This window comes from Pinus tabuliformis, chromosome 4_1 (genome assembly GCF_031772625.1).
Source record: "Pinus tabuliformis cultivar Carrire ecotype Pingquan chromosome 4_1, CPIR1, whole genome shotgun sequence".
Taxonomy (NCBI): domain Eukaryota; kingdom Viridiplantae; phylum Streptophyta; class Pinopsida; order Pinales; family Pinaceae; genus Pinus; species Pinus tabuliformis.
This window is the reverse complement of record NC_142303.1, coordinates 875822980-875844832: the sequence shown is the minus strand read 5'-3', so window position 1 is coordinate 875844832 and position 21853 is coordinate 875822980. Positions and strand designations below refer to the sequence as shown.

General features: G+C 35.6%; 1 protein-coding gene and 1 pseudogene across 1 annotated transcript; one reads left to right on the top strand and one right to left on the bottom strand.

The window, feature by feature from the left end:
• Window positions 1–4157: 4157 nt before the first annotated feature.
• On the bottom strand, window positions 4158–5821 carry LOC149178975 (uncharacterized). Its single transcript, XM_089423760.1, has 4 exons — window positions 5017–5821; window positions 4828–4914; window positions 4642–4734; window positions 4158–4469 (listed from the first exon to the last, which is right to left on the bottom strand). The coding sequence occupies exons 1-4, from the start codon at window positions 5137–5139 to the stop codon at window positions 4272–4274; spliced, it is 501 nt and encodes a 166-aa protein (XP_089279886.1). The 5' UTR covers window positions 5140–5821; the 3' UTR covers window positions 4158–4271.
• A 1659-nt stretch (window positions 5822–7480) lies between these two features.
• On the top strand, window positions 7481–9104 carry LOC149178974 (putative potassium transporter 12 pseudogene; annotated as a pseudogene).
• Window positions 9105–21853: the final 12749 nt, after the last annotated feature.

The window sequence follows — 21853 nt, the reverse complement described above, 5'->3', positions numbered from 1 at the left end:
TAGCACAGTCTTAGCACTCCAGGAAGCTGCAAGGAGGCGCAGCTATATAAACTACACTGCCTGGTTAATAGAGCTACGTGACAGGGGGTCTGCGAGAAAGCGAATGTTGTCACAGTACTAGAAGAAGCGTGAAGGGAGATGCACTATAGGGGGAGAGACCACGCAACGCAGCCAAAAAGTAATCGTTAAAATCACTATTCATGATTTGACTACCAGAAGACGGTTAAGAGGAGTGGGGGGGCAACATTTAAGGCTGAATTTAAGAGTGAAATCTTTGGAAATCTACTGCCAATTCAACATTTATGAATGGATTTTGGGGGGAACGGTCAAATTTGAATTGAATTCACCTATAAATTACGCATGGTCATTCAGTGGAAAACACTTTTCATTATTAGAATTTTGGTGTTCAATTGTCAATTGTTTATGAATCCTTAGGTTTACACTGATTTGGTTGCTAGTTCTGTATTTGACAGGTTACTTGAGGAAACCCAGTGGTTTATTATCAACATGATGTTTGGACCAAGAGAGATTGCTAGTACTAGAGGGGTTGTTGCCTCTGAAGGAGCTGCTCCAGAGGTCATGAGCATGGAGACTCTAGATGCAGTGCCTACGGCACCGAGGTTGCTTAGGCCCAAGCCAACGCAGGTGAGGGAAGTCCCCAAGCCTAAGAAGGACAAGCAGAATAAGCCCAGGCTAGTGCGCGAGTCATCGAGGTAGCATGCATCCACCCAGGGTCAAAAGAAATACAAACCGAGAATGAAAGAGAAGGGGAAAGTGGTGGACTTGGAGGCTGAAGAGGGTGCGGAGGACATAGACACCGAGGGGGTGGATCTAATATCTAATTTACTGGATTACATCCCTCCGTACAAGGGGAAAGTGAAGGTCCCTAAGGACGCATATGCAGGACAATTCCTCCTCAATACACCCTTGTTATCGGAGAATCTCACTTTTGAAGGTCCGCGCATCCCACATTCGAAGCTAGAGGACTGTGATTTGGTGGACCATGAGCGGTTCCCCCACCTTGCTATAGACACCTGTTGGGCCGTTAATATGTCATTATTATTATCACTTTTGAACACCTATTCCACCCATTTCTACTCTTCTTTATCATGTGATTTATCATGGTTTATCATATAATTCCATCTTATAATGATTTATGCTCTTATGGAAAAATATTATTTATTCTCCTTTATTTTTAATAATTTGATGATTATGCATGATTTTATCAATGATAGTTTATTAATAAATTGGTTGCAACATTACTCACCATTTTTAGCCTCCAAGATAATTTCCAGATTGAAGATTTGATCATTAAATGTGCCAACTGAGAAATTCGCTAGAATAAGAAATGATGATTTTGTATTGAATGTTTTGGGCAAATGGAGAAGAATATGGAAAATCTGAAACATGGGTTTTGTCCAAAACGGACCATATTAGTTTTGCAATGTGTTTTTGTCCAAAATTCGGTCCGTATTGAGAGAAACGGAAGGTTTTTTGAAGACGTTTTTCTCAGATTTGTTGTGTGGTCGTTTTCCAAATTATCCCAGTTGCAATGCCAAATTCGACCTGTTCTTGTTGAATGATTGATGGAAAGATATCTCAGAGATGATCTTTCTTATCAATTTGTTGAGAACAATACAATTTTGTAATGAGAATCATATTGTAATCATCTCTGTTGTAACTGCTCTCTGCTCTTTCTCTATTTAAATGAAAACAGGGATCAGAGAAGTGAATTCAGAATTATGATTTTAGAATTGGAGATTCAAGAATGATGATGGATTCACGATTCATGGCAGATGATTAGAAGGAGAATTAGATGGATTGTTAGATTATAGATATAAAGGGTAGGATAGGAGGAATTGGAGAATTACGATTGAGAAATCGTAACTGTTATTGTTGACTCTCATTGCTGAAGCAGAGAACGAAATTACTGTAATGTTTATGCAATGATTAATATATAAAAATAGTTGTAGTCCCTTGAATTTCCTGAAGAAGCCTAGTAGCATCAGCTGGCAGCTAAGGGCCTAGCCTCTGGTGGATTAAGCTACTGCTCTATATTATATCTTTACGATTTTTGTCGTGTGATGGTTTGGTTTCATTTCTATTTATTGTAATCGAATTGCTTTACTGTTTCGTATTGCCAGACTTAATGAATTTCTCTATTTTCTATGCTGTAATTGAATCATGTTGTTGTTCACTTCCATCATAACCAGATTATTATTCATTACAACTTAAACTATTATGCTATTCATTAAAGCTCCGCTGTTCACACTACAACAAAACCAGCGATTTGCGCCAGATTTAGCGCCAGATTTTAGTGCATTTTTTTTGTAATTGTGATGAGCAACCTGGCGCTAAATCTGGCTCTATTGTACAATTTTTAAAGCGTCCTTTTTTGCACCTGATTTTGCATCCTTTTTCACGCTAGATTTTGCATCATTTTTTACACCAAACTATGCATCATTTTTTGCGTCAAATTTTGAACCAAGATTTGCATCTTATTTTATGACAGGTTTTGCTTCTAGTTTTGTGTCATTTTTTGCATATATTTTTCATTCTCTTTTGCTTCCTATTTTGTGTCATTCTTTGCTTCCATTTTTTCACCATCGTTTGCATCAAGTTTACACTGTATTTTGAATCCAATTTAACGTCTTTTTATGCATCCATTTTGTGTCAGTTTTTGCATCTAGTCTTACGCCAGGTTTTGTATCTAGTCTTACACTAGTTTTTGCTTCTATTTTTGCACCAGCTTTGGTGCCTATCTTTGCACCATGTGTTGAATTTGATTTAGCACCAAATTTTGCATCCATTTTTGTGCCCATTTTTGCATCTTTTTTTGGACCATTTTTTACATCCACATTTACGTTTGATTTGTCTCCATTTTTCCCATCTCATTTTGCACCATATTTTGCGTCATTTGTTTCATCCAATTTTGCATCATTTTTAACACCATGTCTTGCATCTAATGTTACATCATTTTGAGCATCCAAATTTGCATTTATATTTGCATCTTATGTTGAGTCATGTGTTGTGTCCACCTTTGCATCTTATTTTGTGTCTAATGGTACATTCAATTTAGAGCCATTTTTTACGTCTACTTTTGTATTTGTTTTTGCACCAAGTTTTTCATCCAATTTTAAGCTATTTTATGCCCCTTTTTGCACCATTTTTTTGTGTCTACTTCTGTCCAATGTTGCACCATTATTTACACCGACTTTTTCATCCAATTTTGCATTTTTTTGGTGTCTAGTTTTACATCGTTTTCACCATCCAAATTTGCATCTTTTTTTGCCTCATTTTGTGTCCACATTTGCATATAATTTTGTGTCTGAGTTCGAGCCTAAATTTGCATGTGATTAGGAATCATTTTTTACATCCAATATGGCATCCTTGGTTTCACCTTTTTTCAGCCCCATTTTGCATCTTGTTTTATGTCTTTTCTTACATCTTTTTTTTTTCCTTTTTTGCACCCAAGTTTGCATCCCAGATTTACACCATTATTTGCATCATCATTTGGCATATTAATTTGTAATGTTTTCTGCTTCTTTTTAACGCTCAACTTTGCATCTTATTGTACATCTAGTTGTTGTCTTTTTTTGCATCTAATTTGGTGCCCATTTATGTGTCCTTGTTTTTGCCCAATTTGATATCCTTTTGTATGCCATGTTTTGTTCCCTTCTTTGTGTCAACTATTGCACAATTTTTCACTTCTAATTTAAAACACTTTGTATGTCAATTGTTTGCATTTTGTATTAATTCATAGTTTAACATCCAATTTTACTTTCAATTTTGCATCCATGGTTACATCCGCATTTGACTTCTTATATAGAGTATATTTTTCTTTACATATATGACCCCCTTTATCGATTCATAGTGAAATATATGATAGTTTCTAAATATCATTAAAGCAGATATCACAATTCAAAATCATTTGTAAAGAAATTTAAGAGAAATTGACAACATCCATCCAAAAAAATAACAATGTGTCATTAACAATTTTCAAAACATGTATAAAATAGCAACATAATACTAATAAAATCAGTATTATTTTTAATCAAAACAAGTAAAATTCAAATATGATTAACAAATCAAAATATTTCATGAATATCGTTATTCTACGATAAATTAACAACATACATAAATCAAACTCATCGTATGATTACAAAATCAAAATGTCTCATTGATATAGGGTAAATTCACAACACCCATCTAAACATAACAATGTCATTCTACACAATAATTTCTTCATAAAAAACAATGCATGTGCATGCCTAGCTACCACCACCAAGATCATCCTCATGATCATCTTGACCATCCTCATTACTCTGATCCACATCATCACCAACACCGCAACTATCATCATCATCTCCTCCTTCACCACCATCATCCTCATCCTCATCCTCATCATCTCCTGATATATGTTGAACATAATTTGGATCATCGTCTTGGCAATCATTACCTATAGCATTCTGACAAAAAAAATCAATATTACATGTTAGTATTAATTACAAAACACAACGCATGTTTTTGTTATACAATGTTAACCATAAAATGAGGTAAGATATAATATCTAATAGTACTAAAAAATAAAATGAAAATATGGTTTAAAAGTATATTGGAAATCCAACTAAGATTACATACCATAGAGTCCATCCAAACAACAAATTCAACCCATCTCTTTTGCTGCAGCACCTCCTTTTCCAAATGATTTGGAGGTCTTCCATATTTTAGTTCCTATTAATCAGTAAATAGGGAGAAATTAGATAACAATGACTTTCTTCTAGTACAAAATTTATTAAAAAAATATCACATGTTTAATATACTTACAAAGGTTGTTATCAGTGCTTTTAAACCTTTCTGGCCACTACGATGAGTGACTTTTGTCTTGGTTAACCTCGCCTTGGATGCCTTGTCCTTAAACATAAACCAATTCAATTTATTTTCACACAAATACATGTCTAAGATACTTATAAGTATTAATACATTCTAAATAATGTTTAATGAAAAATTCAATACCTGAATGCTCTCATTGCCGACTTTTCTTTGTGCATCCAACTTCTCATATGATTTTACAAGTTCTTTCCATACTTTAAAAGGTATGTCAATAGGTCTTTGTTTCAGTCTTTGATCTTGAGGCATTTTTTTAATTTTTCTTGTTTGGTTAAAAATTTTGGTTAAAAAAAACTGAACAAGTAATTCACATCAATGGCATGGGGACTCTATGGATATGTGTAAAAAAATGGCTATAAAGAAAACATCCAAAAAACATATGAGCTCTCCCTTTGATGGTCACTTGGGGCATATGGCTGGAAAGGAACAACTCCATTTTCGAAAATCAAGGACAATCCTTTCTCAAAGTCCTTCCTAATATTTGCTCCAAATGTCTTAAAATGAAAAACAAAATTCAAACGTCATCCTTAAACATCTCCCTTAAATATAACGTTGGACCATAAATTCTTCACTTTTATTGTTATCGGCTCTGGAATGATTTTTCTATATGCAATTATATAATGAAATATGTGTGCACTAATGAAAAAACATTGAGTTTCATTTTTCATAATCACAAACAATGAAAAAAGAATCACACGTAACTAGCATCATTTTGGAAATTTTATATTTATTAAAAATCTTTAACATGTTTTCCTCCCATATCTCATAAAAAGGTGTGAATTTTTTTATATACTCTCCAATAAGCCTAAGGATCACATACCTTTTAAAACTTTGCATTACCATTATATGTTTCTCCTTGAAGATATATAATATGTTTCTTCTTTAACATATATATTATGTTTCGCATTTCTTAATATTTGACAAAATACTAAAGTTGAAAAGAATATAAAATCTCACTTTTTAGAATATTTTATGATATAAGAGATTGATTTAAGTGATGTTTTGGGTTAGGAGAGGTTAGCTTTATATAATAAAAGAATATTAACAATTTTAAAGTCTAAATTTTGACAATTCAACATAATTTGGCTTTACATAATAATAAAAAAGAAATTAAGAATTTTTATTTCATATATCTTATTTATAACATTTTAATGGTTTATTCATATAGTAATAAAAAGTTCATATTTATAGGCAATTTAAAAATGATAATTTTAAGAGTGTTTACATCTAAAAAGTGTGGGAATAGTTTGAGATATGGTAGCACACAGTGTCCCATCATTGTGAGTTTTTAATACCATGAAAATGATCATTTAAGAGTGTTTACGGCGAGGGAATAGCTTGAGATATGATAGAACACATTATCCCATCATCGAGTTTTTAATACCATGATTGTTCACTAGTGAGAAAAAATCACATGGAGAGAACACAGAAAAATAACCAAATGTAAAGAAAACAAAAAACAAAAAACAAAAACAAAAACAAAATTTGTAAAAAAAATCATAAAACAAATATTATATACTTTTAAATTTTGTATTTGTAATTTAACTTTAAAAAAAAAAAAACAAAAACAAAAACAAAAAAAATTAGTAAGAAAAATTCATAAAACAAATATTATATACTTTTAAATTTTATATTTGTAATCTAACTCAAAAAATTAACATACTCGTAGAGTAGCTAATTTATTTGCAGATATTTCTGGGTACCTAAAGCCATCACTTATATTTTATTAATTTATAAATAATTTATATTTTATTAATTTATAAGTAAATAAACAATTAACACTGTAAATTGTTACACAATTAATGCTATATAAAAAAGGTTAAAATTTTATCTATGATTTAGAATTAATGTTTTAACATGGTCTACAATGAAGCCATTATCACCTAAATCAATTTAAACTATCTATGATTTAATATTCAATAATCCAACAAAACTACAATGAACATCTTCCACGAGCTTATCATCTTTATAACATACATTGCTTCAGCTGAGATTCTAGTGTGTCAATTTTGTTTCATAACTACGGGTTATCGCTCTGTATAATTTTATTGGAATTAACATGACCTTAGAGAATTTCTCTGATGAGATAAGAAAAACGCTCTGATCGAAGGATGGTAATGTATTCATAGAAGTCACTGCAAAAAATCATTTGGGTATGAGGATTTTCAAGATTTCAATGGAAATCTGGATGTGGGATGCGATGTTACGATGTGGGTCGAAGAGATTGAGCTCTTTCTTTTTCTGGATTATGGGATTTGAATGCAGGAGTTGTTTCTATGGATGATAAAATTATGAGATTGAGGATTGTGGTCTTTGAATGCAAAAATTGCTTCTTTGGATGATAAACTTGTGCTTTTTTTATAAACAGTTGTGGGGATTCTCCTAAGTTTTTATTGATTTCTCTTTTGTGTATCATTCTTGTCATTGTCAACCCCATTATCATATCAATTTCTAGGATGAGAAAGACAGGGATGGGATCAGTGAGGGCTCAATGTCTTTGTTGTCATCAGAGTCCAGGTCGGTTGATGGCAGTGAAATGGAAGGGTAATCCCCAAGGTGGTTTGTTGACGATGATCAGACATGACACAAAATGAGGCGTGGGCTCGTTCTGAAGACCAAGTGAGTGGATTCCTTTGATGTGGAGGCCATGGACGTGCCCAGTGTTCATAAGGGCCATGATAAGGACCTTTCATTAGGACGGACGCTCGACTTGGCATTCCAAACACTTGGAGTGGTCTATGGAGATATGGGTACCAACTCCTTGTATGTTTTCACTAGTGTATTCATCCAAGCTCGTACCAAAGGAGAGGAAGATGTTTTGGGTGCATTAGCTTTAGTGATGTACACAATAGCCCTCATCCCTTTGGCTAAATAGGTGTTCATTATGCTCAAAGCCAATGACAATGGTGAAGGGGGGACATTTTCCTTGTACTCTTTGATTTGCACATATGCGAAGGTCAATCTGCTCCCCAACCAGCAACCATCAGATGAAAAAAATTCCAGTTTCAAGCTCAAGTTGCCCACCCCGAAACTGGAAATATTATTAAGAATCAAAGAAAGCCTTTAGAGAAGTACAAAATTGAAGACCCTACTGCTACTCTTGTTTCTCATGGGTACTTCCATGGTAATTGGGGATGGCATACTTACACCTGCAATATCAGTCATGTCTGTTGTTAGTGGCATGCAAGATGAAATATCTAGCTTTACGGAAGACACAGTGGTCATTGTCTCAATCATATTCCTGGTGATCTTGTTCAGTATAAAACAGTTTGGTACAAGCAAAGTAGGCATGACATTTTCTCTGGCACTCATGATATGGTTTTTCTCTATTGGTTCTATTTTACTTTACAATATTATTTAACATGACATGACAATTTTAAGGGCATTCAATCATGTTTATATCTATTACTTGTTCAAGAGGAACACTATCAAAGTATGGATGTCCCTAGGAGGCTGTGTGTTATGCATAATAGGAGCTGAAGCTATGTTTGCTGATTTGGGTCACTTCTCAGTAAGATCCATCCAGATAGCCTTCACATGTGTAGTATTCCCATGCCTACTATTGGCTTACATGGATCAAGTTGCATATCTTATGAAGCATCCCTCTGTGGTGGAGAACGTATTCTCTGCTTCAATTCCAGATGGTTTTATCTGGCCAGTCTTCATGATAGCTAGTGTTGTTGCCATGATTGCAAGCCAGGCAATGATCTCAGCAACAATTTCATCTATTAAAATGTCCATGGCCCTAGGATGCTTTCCCAGATTGAAAATAATTCACACATCCCCACGGTTCATGGGTCAGATCTACATTCTTGTCATCAACTCGGTTCTAATGATAATGTGTGTCTTGGTATGTGATTGTTTTAAGAGCATGGTCGAGATATCAAATGCATATGGCATTGCAAAGGTAGAGATGATTATGGTGACTACAAGCCTAGTGACTCTTGTCATGGTTCTTATATGGGCAAAAAATATATTCCTTGCGATTGGATTTCCTGTTCTATTTGGATCAACTGAGCTAATTTATTTTTCTGCAGTTTTGATGAAAGTGGGGGAAAATGGTTGGATAAATGGTTTTTGCCACCTGCTTCCTTCTTGTGATGTACATTTGGAACTATGGAAGTGTTCTGAATTATCAGGAGTTGTATATCTTGTTGGTCACGGATATGTCAAGGCTAGAAAGGATTCATGGTTTCCTAAGAAACTGGTTATAATCTACTTCTATGCTTTCATGAGGGAAAACTGCAGGGCAGGCCCTGCAAGCCTCAATGTACCTCACACCAATCTCTTGCAAGTTAGCATGACATATACTGTCTAACTTGAAGGTTTCCATGAATCAAACATGCTGAATGTTTTTCAAGGACCAAGTCACAACATCAATATGGTGATGGATAACAAAGATTTCCTTGAAGGTGGCAGAGATGAAGTGAATTTTAATGTGAAGTTAATAATCATAAGTTTTGTTGTCGACCAAGATCTTCATTACTTAGTCCTTGATTTTGTTTGATAGAGAATAATAGCCATTCCTACGATTAATCACTGATATTTATGAACAAAGACACCATTCTTTTTTCAATGAAGATGATAGGTGGTATTTTATATGCATGGTTAAGCCTAAGATAAGCCATGTTTTCTACATAAGAAAGTTATATTAAGTTATATCCATGAAAATGAAAGGAAGATGACATTGCATGTTTCCTCGTATAGCTAACCATCGCTCAATAACATTGGATGCTTCTCCACCTCATTCATTACATCATTGCTTAAGAACCTTGGATGCTTCTCCATTTTTTTTGACATCATGTATTGATTATGTTGTTGTTGGAGGTTTTACACTAAGTTTTTCAACATCGAGCTTACTAGGGCTTGCACCACCGGGGTTATTAGTAAGAATCTCATGAGGTTTGCATAGCCATGATTATTAGAATCAAAATAGTAGGATTTGCACTAAAAAACAGTTCATAGAGCTTTCCTGCTGGGGAGAAAATCACAAGTTCAACTTCTGTAGTGCAGAGCACAGAGAGCTCGTAAGCTTTCTTCAGCAATCCACCTACGTTTGGAAAATGTAGCCTGCCTGCTGGTGATGTTCTCAATCCTCTTCCTCTGCATCTTTCCCCTCACTATTCTTGTATGTCCTCTTTCGTTTTTCCCTCCAAACAAACCCTCTCAAATTGAGAAAGCAGAACAACTCACTCGATGAGAATCCGAATCCAATTATCGCTTCTAACAATAACCCAATACGATACCAGAAGTGATTACACAAAACCTCATTGACTTTTCATTTGTTTGGAAAAGAGCCAAGCATATACTTCTGACGAGGGTTTCCGTCTCAAGTCTGGCTCGCAGGACGTCGCTTAGTCAATTGCGAGAAAAGTTTTCCACCTGCCTGTCACATACGGTTTGTCACACTATATATTAAAATCAGGGACAATCCTTTCTCGGAGTGGACAATCCATTTGAATGCATTGATCAATGCTTTGTGCAACGCTGGTAGAGTGGACCATGCAAGGAACTATCTAATGGAGATGAAAAAATTTAAATCCTGATATAGTTTGCTATAGGATAGACAAGATCCTTATTGTTGGCAATTCGAAGGTGGCCATTAACTGGGCGTTGGGGCATCACTCTCTTACTATGCCTTCATTAATCCACTCGCTCAAGCAATTTCTTCCATGAGGGCATGTTTCTCCTCTATATCTTTCTGCCACGTCTATCGGGAGAAAAATATTTTAGTTGATCATCTTTCCAAGCACGATGTCTTTGCTTCGGGTGGACTATTTCATTTTTAGTTCAGGACATTGCCACCAGCTCCGACACCTTTGTTCTTTCATGAAGGTCTTTTTGCTTCTCTGTTTTTCCTGTACTTTCCTGGGTTTTGTATTTGCTAGTCAATCCTTGTTATCTCTATTTTTTTAGTTGTCGGATTTTTCTCTTGGCTTCCCCCTTTTCTAGTCCACTTTTTAATAGTTTTCTAGGCTTTTTGTGGTTTCTTGCTATCTGGAAGGGAGGTTCTCCACTGGTTTATCTGGCTTTAGATTATTTGTTGTTAACTTGATGCATTGTTTTTTCTTCATCTGGTTGTATAAGGAACAGTAAAGACTCGGGAATATGTAACCTCTTTTATTAGTCCCTGCCTTCAGCAGGACTATAGCGATCGGTAGATCGTTGACCCTCATTAATTCATCGTTGACTTCTTTTTTTTTTAAGCTTTCTCACCGTTTAGCCAAAGTTTTAGAGTTGCAATCGTTATCCTTCCAAATTTTAACCAAAGTTTTTCACTGGAAAGAAATCGACCTCTTATTGCCGGCTTCGCATATCCCAATATAGAAATAGTATGACAAGTTATATTTATCCAAGGTCGAGGAATGTTGCAACTTATTTATATCCAAAGTTTTGTTTTGTTTATCCAAAGTAGTTTTGTTTAGCCCGGGCGCTGATGCCATCGATGCTACATGTTACTTCTTGACATTCCTCTGCCTCCACGTGTATTTTTGACAGTCCTCTGCCTCCGCGTGTAAGCTTTTTGTTTTTGTTTTGAGATGGGCAGGCTAAGAGACCTGTTGGTAATGGAGACAGGTTGTAATGGGGATAGGAGCAGGGAAGGCTGGGCAGGCTAAGATACCTGATAGTAATGGAGGCAGGAGCAAGGAAGGCTATTGCGTCCAGAAGTCATGGAAGGCTATTGCGTTCAAAAGTCAGGTGCGTTTCAAAAAAACACAAATACAACCCTGGTGTGATGCTGAATTCCGTCCGGTAGTAACTGGTTTCTCTGCCTTTTCTTTCTGGCCTTTGCTTTTTATTAACGCAATTTGTGCAATTTGTGTACAACATGTGTGCACTTGGGCAATATATGGACACGATATGACCAGACAGATTGAAACACACCATTATGTGGCCACGGTGAATGAGGATTTCTTGCAGTGTGTTGTGTATGATTCAGATGCCAGCGATGCACGTCTCATAGGAAAGTTGGGGAAAGCCCATGTTTTTTTTCCTGAAGTTTTAGTTGCAGTTGATCCTCATGTTAGTAATGATAACATCTTGAATTTAAGCTATGGATGTTAAATTTGGGCACAAATCTTTGTTGGGTTTTTCAGGTGTGGAGTATATCATATCAGAGCGTTTGTTTGAGGCTCTCCCTGAAGAAGAGCAGAAGCTTTGGCATTCTCACTGTTACGAGGTATGTGTCACTATATCATTAGATGAATTTCTTGTGGCTCCATTTTGTGTATCTGAATATGCGATGGTGTGTAGCATGGCACCAAAAAATACAAACTAGCATCAATTTATTTTAATCTTTAAATCTAATGCGCCAAGAACTCCTGCATCTAGAGGAATCTGAAACTGCGTGTTAAAATGGTACTAACAAAAAATACAAACTAGCATCAATTTATTTTAATCTTTAAATCTAATGCGCCAAGAACTCCTGCATCTAGAGGAATCTGAAACTGCGTGTTAAAATGGTACTATGTTGTGGCTCAGGAATCTGAAACGGTGTGTTGAAATGGTTCTATATTCTGAAACTGTGTTAAAATGGTTCTATGTTGTGGCTCAGGAATCTGAAACTGTGTTGAAAATTGAAATGGTTCTATGGTGTGGCCCTATACGTTGGGATTTTGGGTATGGCGCCTCCAAAAATTGATACCTTTGGGTGCATAACAGATTTAGCAGACTTGAGGTCTGTCTCTGTATTACCAGATTTGGCAGATTTGCCCTCTGTTTCTGTATTAACAAATTTGGGGTGAGGTTTAGATTTAAGATGGATCATTATTTATCTATAATCATAGATATAATCTATGAAGCACCCATAGGGCCGAAAATTTTATTAAATGCAGTTAATCACCTAGAGGGATTAAAAAATAAGAAATAGAGGCTTTTAATTACTCACTGGGATGTACAAATCCCTTACATCCCAAAAATAAATCCGTTTATTTAACGCCCTTTGCAACTTTGTTAAACATTAACAATACCTTCTCAAGTAATTTGAACCTTATACTTTTTATTACAAATTTAGGATTTTGATTGCTCATTTGGGATCAACATATCCCAATACAATACCCTTAATATTATCAATACCTTCTAAATATTTGAACCTTAACCTTATACATTTGGTAAACATTAACAACACCAATTAAACAAATTTAGGATTTTGATTGCTCATTTGGGATCAACAGATCTCAAAAACAAAACCATTTTAACACCCCAAAGAGAATTGAGCCAAATTTACGGTAAACAAATTTAAGATTTTGATTCTCGTTTGGGATCAAGAGATCTCTAACAATACCATTTAACACCCCAAATAGAGTTGAACCAAATATAATACTCATACTAGCTAGTTTAGATGGTTGATCTATCCATTGATCCTGGTCCTGCTAAATTCATCCATTCACAGAGAACAAATTTCGGAAATAACGCACAGCATACCTACCTAATCAGCCAACGGACTCGCCTTTGTTGACAGTATTTCCGTCAATATAACGGTCGCACTCTCAGACGCTTCTCGGTCTTCTCTTTAACGGACGGACAGCGGCGGCTTCTGTTCTAGGAAGAATGTAATTAAGATTCGGGACAATTCAACATTCAACGAACATTAACAGAGTTTATTGATGAGCAGGGAGATGAAAATCGGCCGTCCGGGTTCTCGCTGAAAGTTATCCAAATAAAACATTAATGGAAAACTTCCACACGTAGTCAGATGAACGGCCCCCATTTGACCATCTTGGTTCATGCAGTTGATAACGTGTCTGTGGTAAGAAACACGTGTCAAACTTTTTCATCCATTACCGGATTATTTACCGAAGTGATTTGAGCCTTGTACTTCTCTATGGTGCCATTAGCTGCATGCATCACATTGTACAACCACCTGGAATAAACAAATGATTTCCTTTATGGTCTAGGCACGATCTCCCATGCATCATATGACTTTGTCCTCCACCATGGCATCCTGCTGATTTCTCATCACTTGAAGGCTCTGCATCAATGATGGAAGACATCCGTGTAAGATAACTCAGAAATTTCGGCGGAGGATGACTTACTGGAAAAGACGTATTTGGAGCACCAATTTGCTCCTCTACCTCTTGCAATGACTTGGTAAGCCACCACGGCTTCCTAACAATCCTTGAAGGTAAAACTATCTCTGTATCTGTACTAGAACTTGGCTGATCTGAATCTTCTCTTGCTGATTGTTGCTCAGCAATCAGGACAACAGCTGTTTCTACCTCTTTAACCTTTGCTGGAGGTCCCTGTGACCCTGAAGACCATGCATCTTCATCAACCTTCAAATCTCAACTCACTAGTATCTTCCTCTTAGGTGAAACATATATCTTGTAAGTCGTAGAAAACTCATTATAGCCAGGTAGAATACCATTCAAAATAGAGGGTCCAAGCTTTGTCCTCTTCACCCCTGGAACATGAATGTAGATTGGACTCCCAAACACTTTGAAATGAGAAACATAAGGTTTTTCTCCTGTAAAAGCTTCTCCTGGAGTCTTGTCCTTCAACACTTGGTGAGGACACCTATTTAGTATGCAGATTGCCGTACAATGTGCTTCTGCCCAAAGAAACATAGGCAGATTTATGTAATGAACTATGGACTTAGCAGTTTCTACTGTGGACCTGTTCTTTCTTTCTGCAACCCCATTCTACTGTGGGTTGTAAGACGCCATAAATTCCCTTTTTCTCCTGCTTCTCTGCGAAAAGAATCAAAACCATTGGAGGAATACTGTCTGCTATTGGTACCTTGATCTTCCTACATGTGTGGTTCTCAACAAGAGCTTTAAACTCTCAGAACCTGTTAAAGATCTCAGTCTTGGTATTCATTAAATATACCCAGGTTTTCTTGGAAGAATCATCTATGAAAGTAACATCATAGAGATTTTCTGTCAATAATGATGATGGCATGGGTCCACAGAGATCTGAATGAATTAGATCAAAGATCCCTCTTGATCGGTAATCATCGCTTGGGAAAACAGCCTTGGCATGCTTGCTGAATTCACATTTCCTTGCACACTTGTATCCTCTCCACCTTGAAATCAGAAAATCCAACCAACATATCCTTCAGAAGAGGCAAGGATCCATAGTTCCGTTGACCAAATCTTCTTTGCCAAAGCTCACACAGATTGTCACTGCTAGTCAACAAGGCTTTCTGTTTCATGTGATTTGCTAGCAGTCTGTAAAGTATGCCTTTGCTGCAACTATTTACTAAGATGGTGTAACTTTTGCATTTGCCTTTTCTCCGTATGGTTGCATGTCATGTATACAGTAGCACTTGCACAACTCACCACTTTCAACTATCTAATAAAATTTGCCCTCGAATTCATCTGCTTACAAAATACTAAATAGTGATAGAGGAGACCTGTCACACACCTTATAGCATGGTTCTGATACCATGCTAGATTTTAGGGTTTACCATAAAATAATATGCACGCTAAACAGAAAGAGACATGCCCAAATAATACAATCTGTTTCAGTACTCAATTGATTATATTTTACAATTCAAGAGCTCAGATGTATACTAGTTTGGGCAGGGCTGCTTACATAACAAACAACTCGCTGACCTAATAAAACCATGGGTGGTAAATCTGTGTGCATACAGAATCATGTGGACAATATTAAACTATTAACATGTCAAACTGACTTTAAATATTCTAACAGCCTAGACACTGTTTTCGTTCAAGTAAATTCAATGATTCAGCCTTGCTGCAAATGAGCTCTGATGCTTAAATGGTTTTATTATGTTTCAGGCTCCAGCTGCTTCCTCTGAGTTTTCCTCAAGCAACCATTAGTTAATTTCCTATGGAGCCATTAAAGGAGCGCACTTTGAGAGAATGATGTTATCTTAATGGACGTCTTAATGCTTGGATTCTAACCCTGAAATTCAAGTCTGTTATGACCAATCTTGTGTTGTTAAACAGGTACATACTCTGACAGGCAGATCAAATTGTGAGTCCTTGGAGATGGCCAACAGTTCGTATTTTGTCACTTCATTAAACTAACCTATTTTTCTCTGATATATATTATGATTTTTGTTGGTATTTTATATGTGCAGACTGCAAAGTGAAATTGCTCTATAAATAAGATATTTAAGTTTCTTTTGGTTGCAATTGGAAGCACTTCTTGGGATTATGTGATGTGCATTTACAAGGCCATTTCTTGGGATTATGCGATGTGCATTTACAAGGCCATAAAATAACAGGAAACAGAAGACAAATGGGTTTAGTATGCAGCGTGTATATTAAACTCTTTAAGTATCAAAAATAAACATATGGTCACTGCTTAACTATATCCCTCTATCAGCTTTTATTCCAAGATCAGGCCTTGGCAAAACTCTTTTGTCGAGGCAAACAATAACTCAGCTACTCTCTAAATGGGCATGCATTCTATTAATGGAATAATCTAAAGCAATATGTGCTGCTGATGCTGGGAGAATGACATCCTCCTGGGTTTCACATTAGTACATCTGTCATTTGTGAAGATCATTGCCAAAGCTGGGAGGTTCTTCTCTTCAGGTACTTGGCAGGCAAAAATCAACCACTGCTTTTCATTTACCTCTACGTGTTCAGGGCCAGTGTTTCTCAGCTAGTGCAAACCTCAAGGTAATTGATAATACTACCTTTCGAAGTGGTTATGCTACAGTGATGAACTGCAGTCTTTTATGGATAGAAGAATGCCTTAACTGAAAATTATTTTCCTTTTACTGCCATCCAGTTCTTCTTGTGATTTAAATGTAATATTATATTGCAATGCCTCTCAAAATTTGTGTTTTCTTTAATTTTATTTTCCAGGAAATCTTTGAAGAATCAGACAATCAGGAATCTATAGAAAGCTGTGGACCAACCTATGATGGGGAATCTACAGGAGGTCCTTTACTTGTTGAAACGAACAAGACTGAGGGCATTCCATACACTTTGGATAAAAATTTAAATAGTTCAGGCTTAAAGCATGCAAATGGAAGGCTGATGATAATAGATGGGACAGCTGCAATGTACAGATCATACTACCAGCTGATGGGTATGCGATAAATACATCCTCCATTTTCATCCTACCTTACAACTCGTGTTGTTCTTCACATGAATCAGGACAACTTTAAGCGTTTGTATTGTATTGTCCCTGCAGACCCCGGCAGGGACTACCGCCACAGCAGTGGCTCCTTGTTTTAATAATGAAAGATATTTTTTTTCTACTGAACAAATAAATAAAAAAATGTATGGATGGATTGTATGCATGTATGTATGGATTGCATGGATGTATGTATGCATGCATACATGCATACATCCATACATGCATACATTGTATGTATGTATGGATTGTATACATGTATGTATGGATTGTATACATGTATCTATGGATATGTACTATGCATACATACATGCATACAATCCATACACACATGCATACAATCATACATACATACATGCATCAATTGTGTAAAATGAGAGCTCAAGTGCCAATTGCCAAGGGATATACCTATGCATAGATGACAACATTTTATTTAGCCAACATGTGAAGCTTGCAATTAATTGGATTATGAACCAGATTGCCTTGGGAAAACAAAGAGGGGTCATGATATGTCAAATGGAGTAAAATTATTCTTTCTCTTGCTGAGGATTAAAGCTACATCAACTCTCAACTTGCCCCTGCCAACCATCTCACTTTCATAGATAAGAAGATGATGTTGTTGGTTATGGTTTTTCTTATTGGTGCAACTAGCCAGATACTGCACATTGCACATTCTGCAATTTTCCCTTGACCCTTATATGATAAGCTGGTATAACCAACTACACACTTGCAAAAGGAATGTGTAGGCAGAGATATATTCAAGAAACCTTACTACTACAATGTTTGTTTGAATGTATCTTGTTCCTCAATCTCATGGGACTAGTAAGGAAGCTTGCTACATAGCTTTTGCCTTGATTTAGTTAGGGCCAGAAATGAGACTCTGATCGTATGCAACCAGCAAGTTACCATTTGGGTTGTTGTATATTTCTTCAGCTGGCATATTGGTCACCTCAATTTGTTGGGGTCAGCGAGATTTCAAGCAGCTGGATATTGCCATATTGCCCCTACTCACAGTAAAAATTTACCTTGAACATTCTATATAGTATTATCTTCACCTAAATAGGACAAGAACGAGCACTCTTGTCATGTGTCACTTGAATCTTGAAAGAAAACTTCCATATAAACTACACCTCCATTACCATATCATTGCCTATTCTCAAGGATGGCATTCACATCAGACAGTTGGATCAAGAAGAGGTATCTTGCCAATAAGTTCCACAAGCCATGAAGATAAGTACAAGGCTGCATGCCCACCATTGGGTAAGTTCCCTGGGTTTCTGCACTTCATCCACACATAAACCCTATATTGAACCCTCAAACAAACCCTGAATTTTCCCATCAAAACTACAAGACTTGGCCTTCAAAGTTCAAATTAGGCCTAAGCTCAACCTTCAAACATCGAAATTTGGCCACCAGAACAAACCTGAAACTCAGCCTCAACAACATTGAAGTTCGGCCTTCAACAGGGCTAAAACTCAGCCTCTAGAACAGCGTTGCAACTCACCTTCTAACTAGGACCAAAAACCTTCACAAAGAGTGCCAAAAACCCTTCCCACAAGAAAACTCTCCAGCTATGATTCACTTGGTTCATGAGGTATGAACCTTAGAATTACTCCTTTGCTTGCTTAGACAAACCTGAATTGGCTTGAGCGATTAAGTCCTAGGTCCCTACACATAACACCTATATATAGTGTGTTTGACCACCAAAAGCAAGGCTGACTTGCCCACTGGCTACGCTAACTTGGCAGACTATAATATTGAAAAAAATCATCTCTTTAACCAAAAGAAGTTAGGGGGAGTGCCATATAATGTTGCAAAAATCTTGGAATAAGCTTTCCAACCATATATATATATATATATATATATATATATATATATATATATATATATATATATCATGTTCCATAATTGGAGTAAAAATGCATTCAAAGATAGGATACCTAAATGGGACATCAAAAATCCAAAAACAATATTTCAAGAAGGTGTGTCATATATCGTTGGAAAGGTCTCAAAATATGTTATTTGACTATATAACTCTCTTTCATTTGGATAGCCTTTGACATCAATAACAACCATTTTCAACATATATAATTCAAAGGAAACTGTTGCTAAAATTTAGCTACTTTTCACGTGGCTACCATCCATCGTCTATCAGTTGAAATGTTAGACAAAAGGAAACAAGCCCAATACAACAAAAATAGAGAATTAATAGCCTGTAATATGTCAAGCCAACAATCCACAAACAAGAAATAAGTGGCAGAAAATTTATAATAACACTTGCCCTTCTGTGCCTTCCAGGGTGGAAGGAGATGCGAATATAAACAAAGGATTCACGCTCTTAGTTTAATAATAATTAACTACTACCGTTATGTAACCATTCTGTAATTACTAATGGGCAAAAATAATAACATCTTACCCCACACTCACTTTTGGGAAAAAGTGGTGGCTGTGGAAAACTGTATGTAAAAGTACCAAAGGCAAAGGAATGTATTGATGCTCAAAGAATCATCGAAATGAGACCAAAAATCTTCAATTAATGCTCTGTTGTCCAATACAGTGTTGCAAAGATTGGTTATCTATCGTCAATATCATGAGATATCATGATTCTCTCAGCTCAGGGATATTATCAGTAGAAAAAGTTGTGAATTTTACAAATTTTGAACATATCACGATATTTTGAAAATATCCTGATATATCAACAAAATGTCACCAAAAAATGGAAAATATTAGCTGAGTTAGCAGATTATTGGATTTTTTGGCTCAGTTTGAAGTGGTATCAAAGCTTTTTCGAGGTACAAAGTGGAAGAATTTTTTTTTTTTTTATATAAATTTTTCAAAGGAAAAAGAGGACAGCAAAAAGCAAATCAAATTCTAAAATTTTAAAATATGAAGAAACCAGTTGTAGATCTGGGTTCCTCTAGAAAAATACCCAGCTTCAAAAAAATTGTGCAAATCAGAGCCTAGGAAATGGAGTTATTGTTGATAGAAAACCAAAGTTTTAGGGTTTTCCTGATGAAGACCACAGATTCTAGACCAATACATATTGACAGTTTGACCAGAAATAACCCTTGTGAAATTTGCTGCTTAAAACATTGTTTTGAGCACGGCCTCTTTCTTCAGATTTATTTTAGATAATACGGTAGCTTATTTAATGAAATATTTCCAGAAAGTTGAAATATGGCAAATTTTTCCAATCAAGAACTCTAAATAATTTCATTAGGACAAGGCGTAGAGGATTCATGACGGCGACAAGAAAATAATGGCGCTTTGCAATTTTAGCACTCTCTTGCAGAAAAATACCTTTTCTGAAATCGTTTTGACCACGAAGAAACGCAGATGAACTATTGGAAGTCGTGCAGAGAGAGATCTGGTGGCTCGTGGATCGATTCTGGGGCAATGTTTATGCGATTGCAAACCATGATTGTTCATATGCCAGCTACTGAGCTCGTTGAGAGGGCTATGTGCAATGGCGCCAAACTACCAAGAGGATTTGAATTTAAAGGCGGGATAGAATATTTACCGTCCGATCATGTAATCGACGGCCATATATTTGTGTTTCAGTAAAACGGATTTTCAAAGAATTTGAAATATTATACATTTTATAGAATTTGAAATATTATACATTCTATTATTTAAGCTGAATAATAGTTTTACTTTGGAAAAATAATTGGGCACATCAAATAAAATATTGATGCGACGGATTCTAATGCACCCTTCTCTTACTCCAAAACAATAATGCACCCTTCTCTAGCTGATGTGCCAATGCTTTCTTTGAAGTGGAACTTAAAGAATTAAGTAATTATTCATTATTAAATTGGGATTTTATATAAATTAATTGACTATTTATTAATGTTAATTTCATTTTATAATTTTATAGTAATTTTTAATAGATTTTTGTTAAAGATAATTATTTGAGCTATTATTGTATCAAGATTTTTGTTGTGTCTTTTATTATTATATTTTAATCCACTTTAAACATGCTCAAAATATGTTTTCATCTTCATTTGTGGAGATTATCTACTTGCATATTCAAAAAGTTTTGATGTAGTTTTTGCCTTGAAAAATGATTATTGTGATTGTAATGGTGAGAAATTATTCTATAAACACTGTTAAGTGTTATTTAGAATAAATGAGAAATTCTTTTTGAATATATAAGACTAATCTTTGAGAGAATAGATATATATTCCCTAATTATCACATAAACAAGGGGTTAATCTTGCATTTAGTGCTTTATCTCTGTAGAGTTTCGCTAAACAAAGGGAATACCTCCTTCTGCGTGACTTCGATTGTCCCTCCCTCTTACAGGATTGCAAAGCATTAAGAATTGAATCTTCTTTATTTTAAAGATGTAGTCTTGTCGAATATACCAAAAACATAGTAGGATTCTTTCATTATTGACAAAATCAAGCACACGTGCAAGGGAAGTATTCATCTATGGATGGTTAACAAGTTCATTAATAACTACAAGCAAACGCTTCAAAATATGTATTTAATGATCTCTAGTCATCATCTAAAGAGTTCAAGAATCAAATCAATTCCAACCTAAGTTCTAAGTATATGGTAAACCTCTACTCTAGAGGTTCTATTATTGTAAAATTTCACAACTATGGAAGTTGTGGCAAGGTCTCAAAGGAGGAACTTTCTTTTTGGGGCAAAACTAACCGGTTTTCAAAAGATAGTTTCTATAATTGAATCCATCTTCAATATCCATTTCTTCAACCCCACTCTGCCGGATTTGAATATTGAATCCCCCCTACTTATTTTGGGATGAGATGATCTTTCAAAAGCCAACATAAATATATTGGGGACTTACAACAATATACAAACTAAGCAAGGAAGGGTATACACACATGTGTTAGAATTTGAATTGAAGTTGACTTGAGCAAAGGTATAACAATGCATATTT

Coding starts and splice junctions, on each gene's coding strand:
- LOC149178975 (XM_089423760.1), bottom strand. CDS start 5,139: ATGCCTCAAGATCAAAGACTGAAACAAAGACCTATTGACATACCTTTT. Junction 4,915..5,016: donor TCGGCAATGAGAGCATTCAG/GTATTGAATTTT, acceptor TTTATGTTTAAG/GACAAGGCATCCAAGGCGAG. Junction 4,735..4,827: donor AAGCACTGATAACAACCTTT/GTAAGTATATTA, acceptor ACTGATTAATAG/GAACTAAAATATGGAAGACC.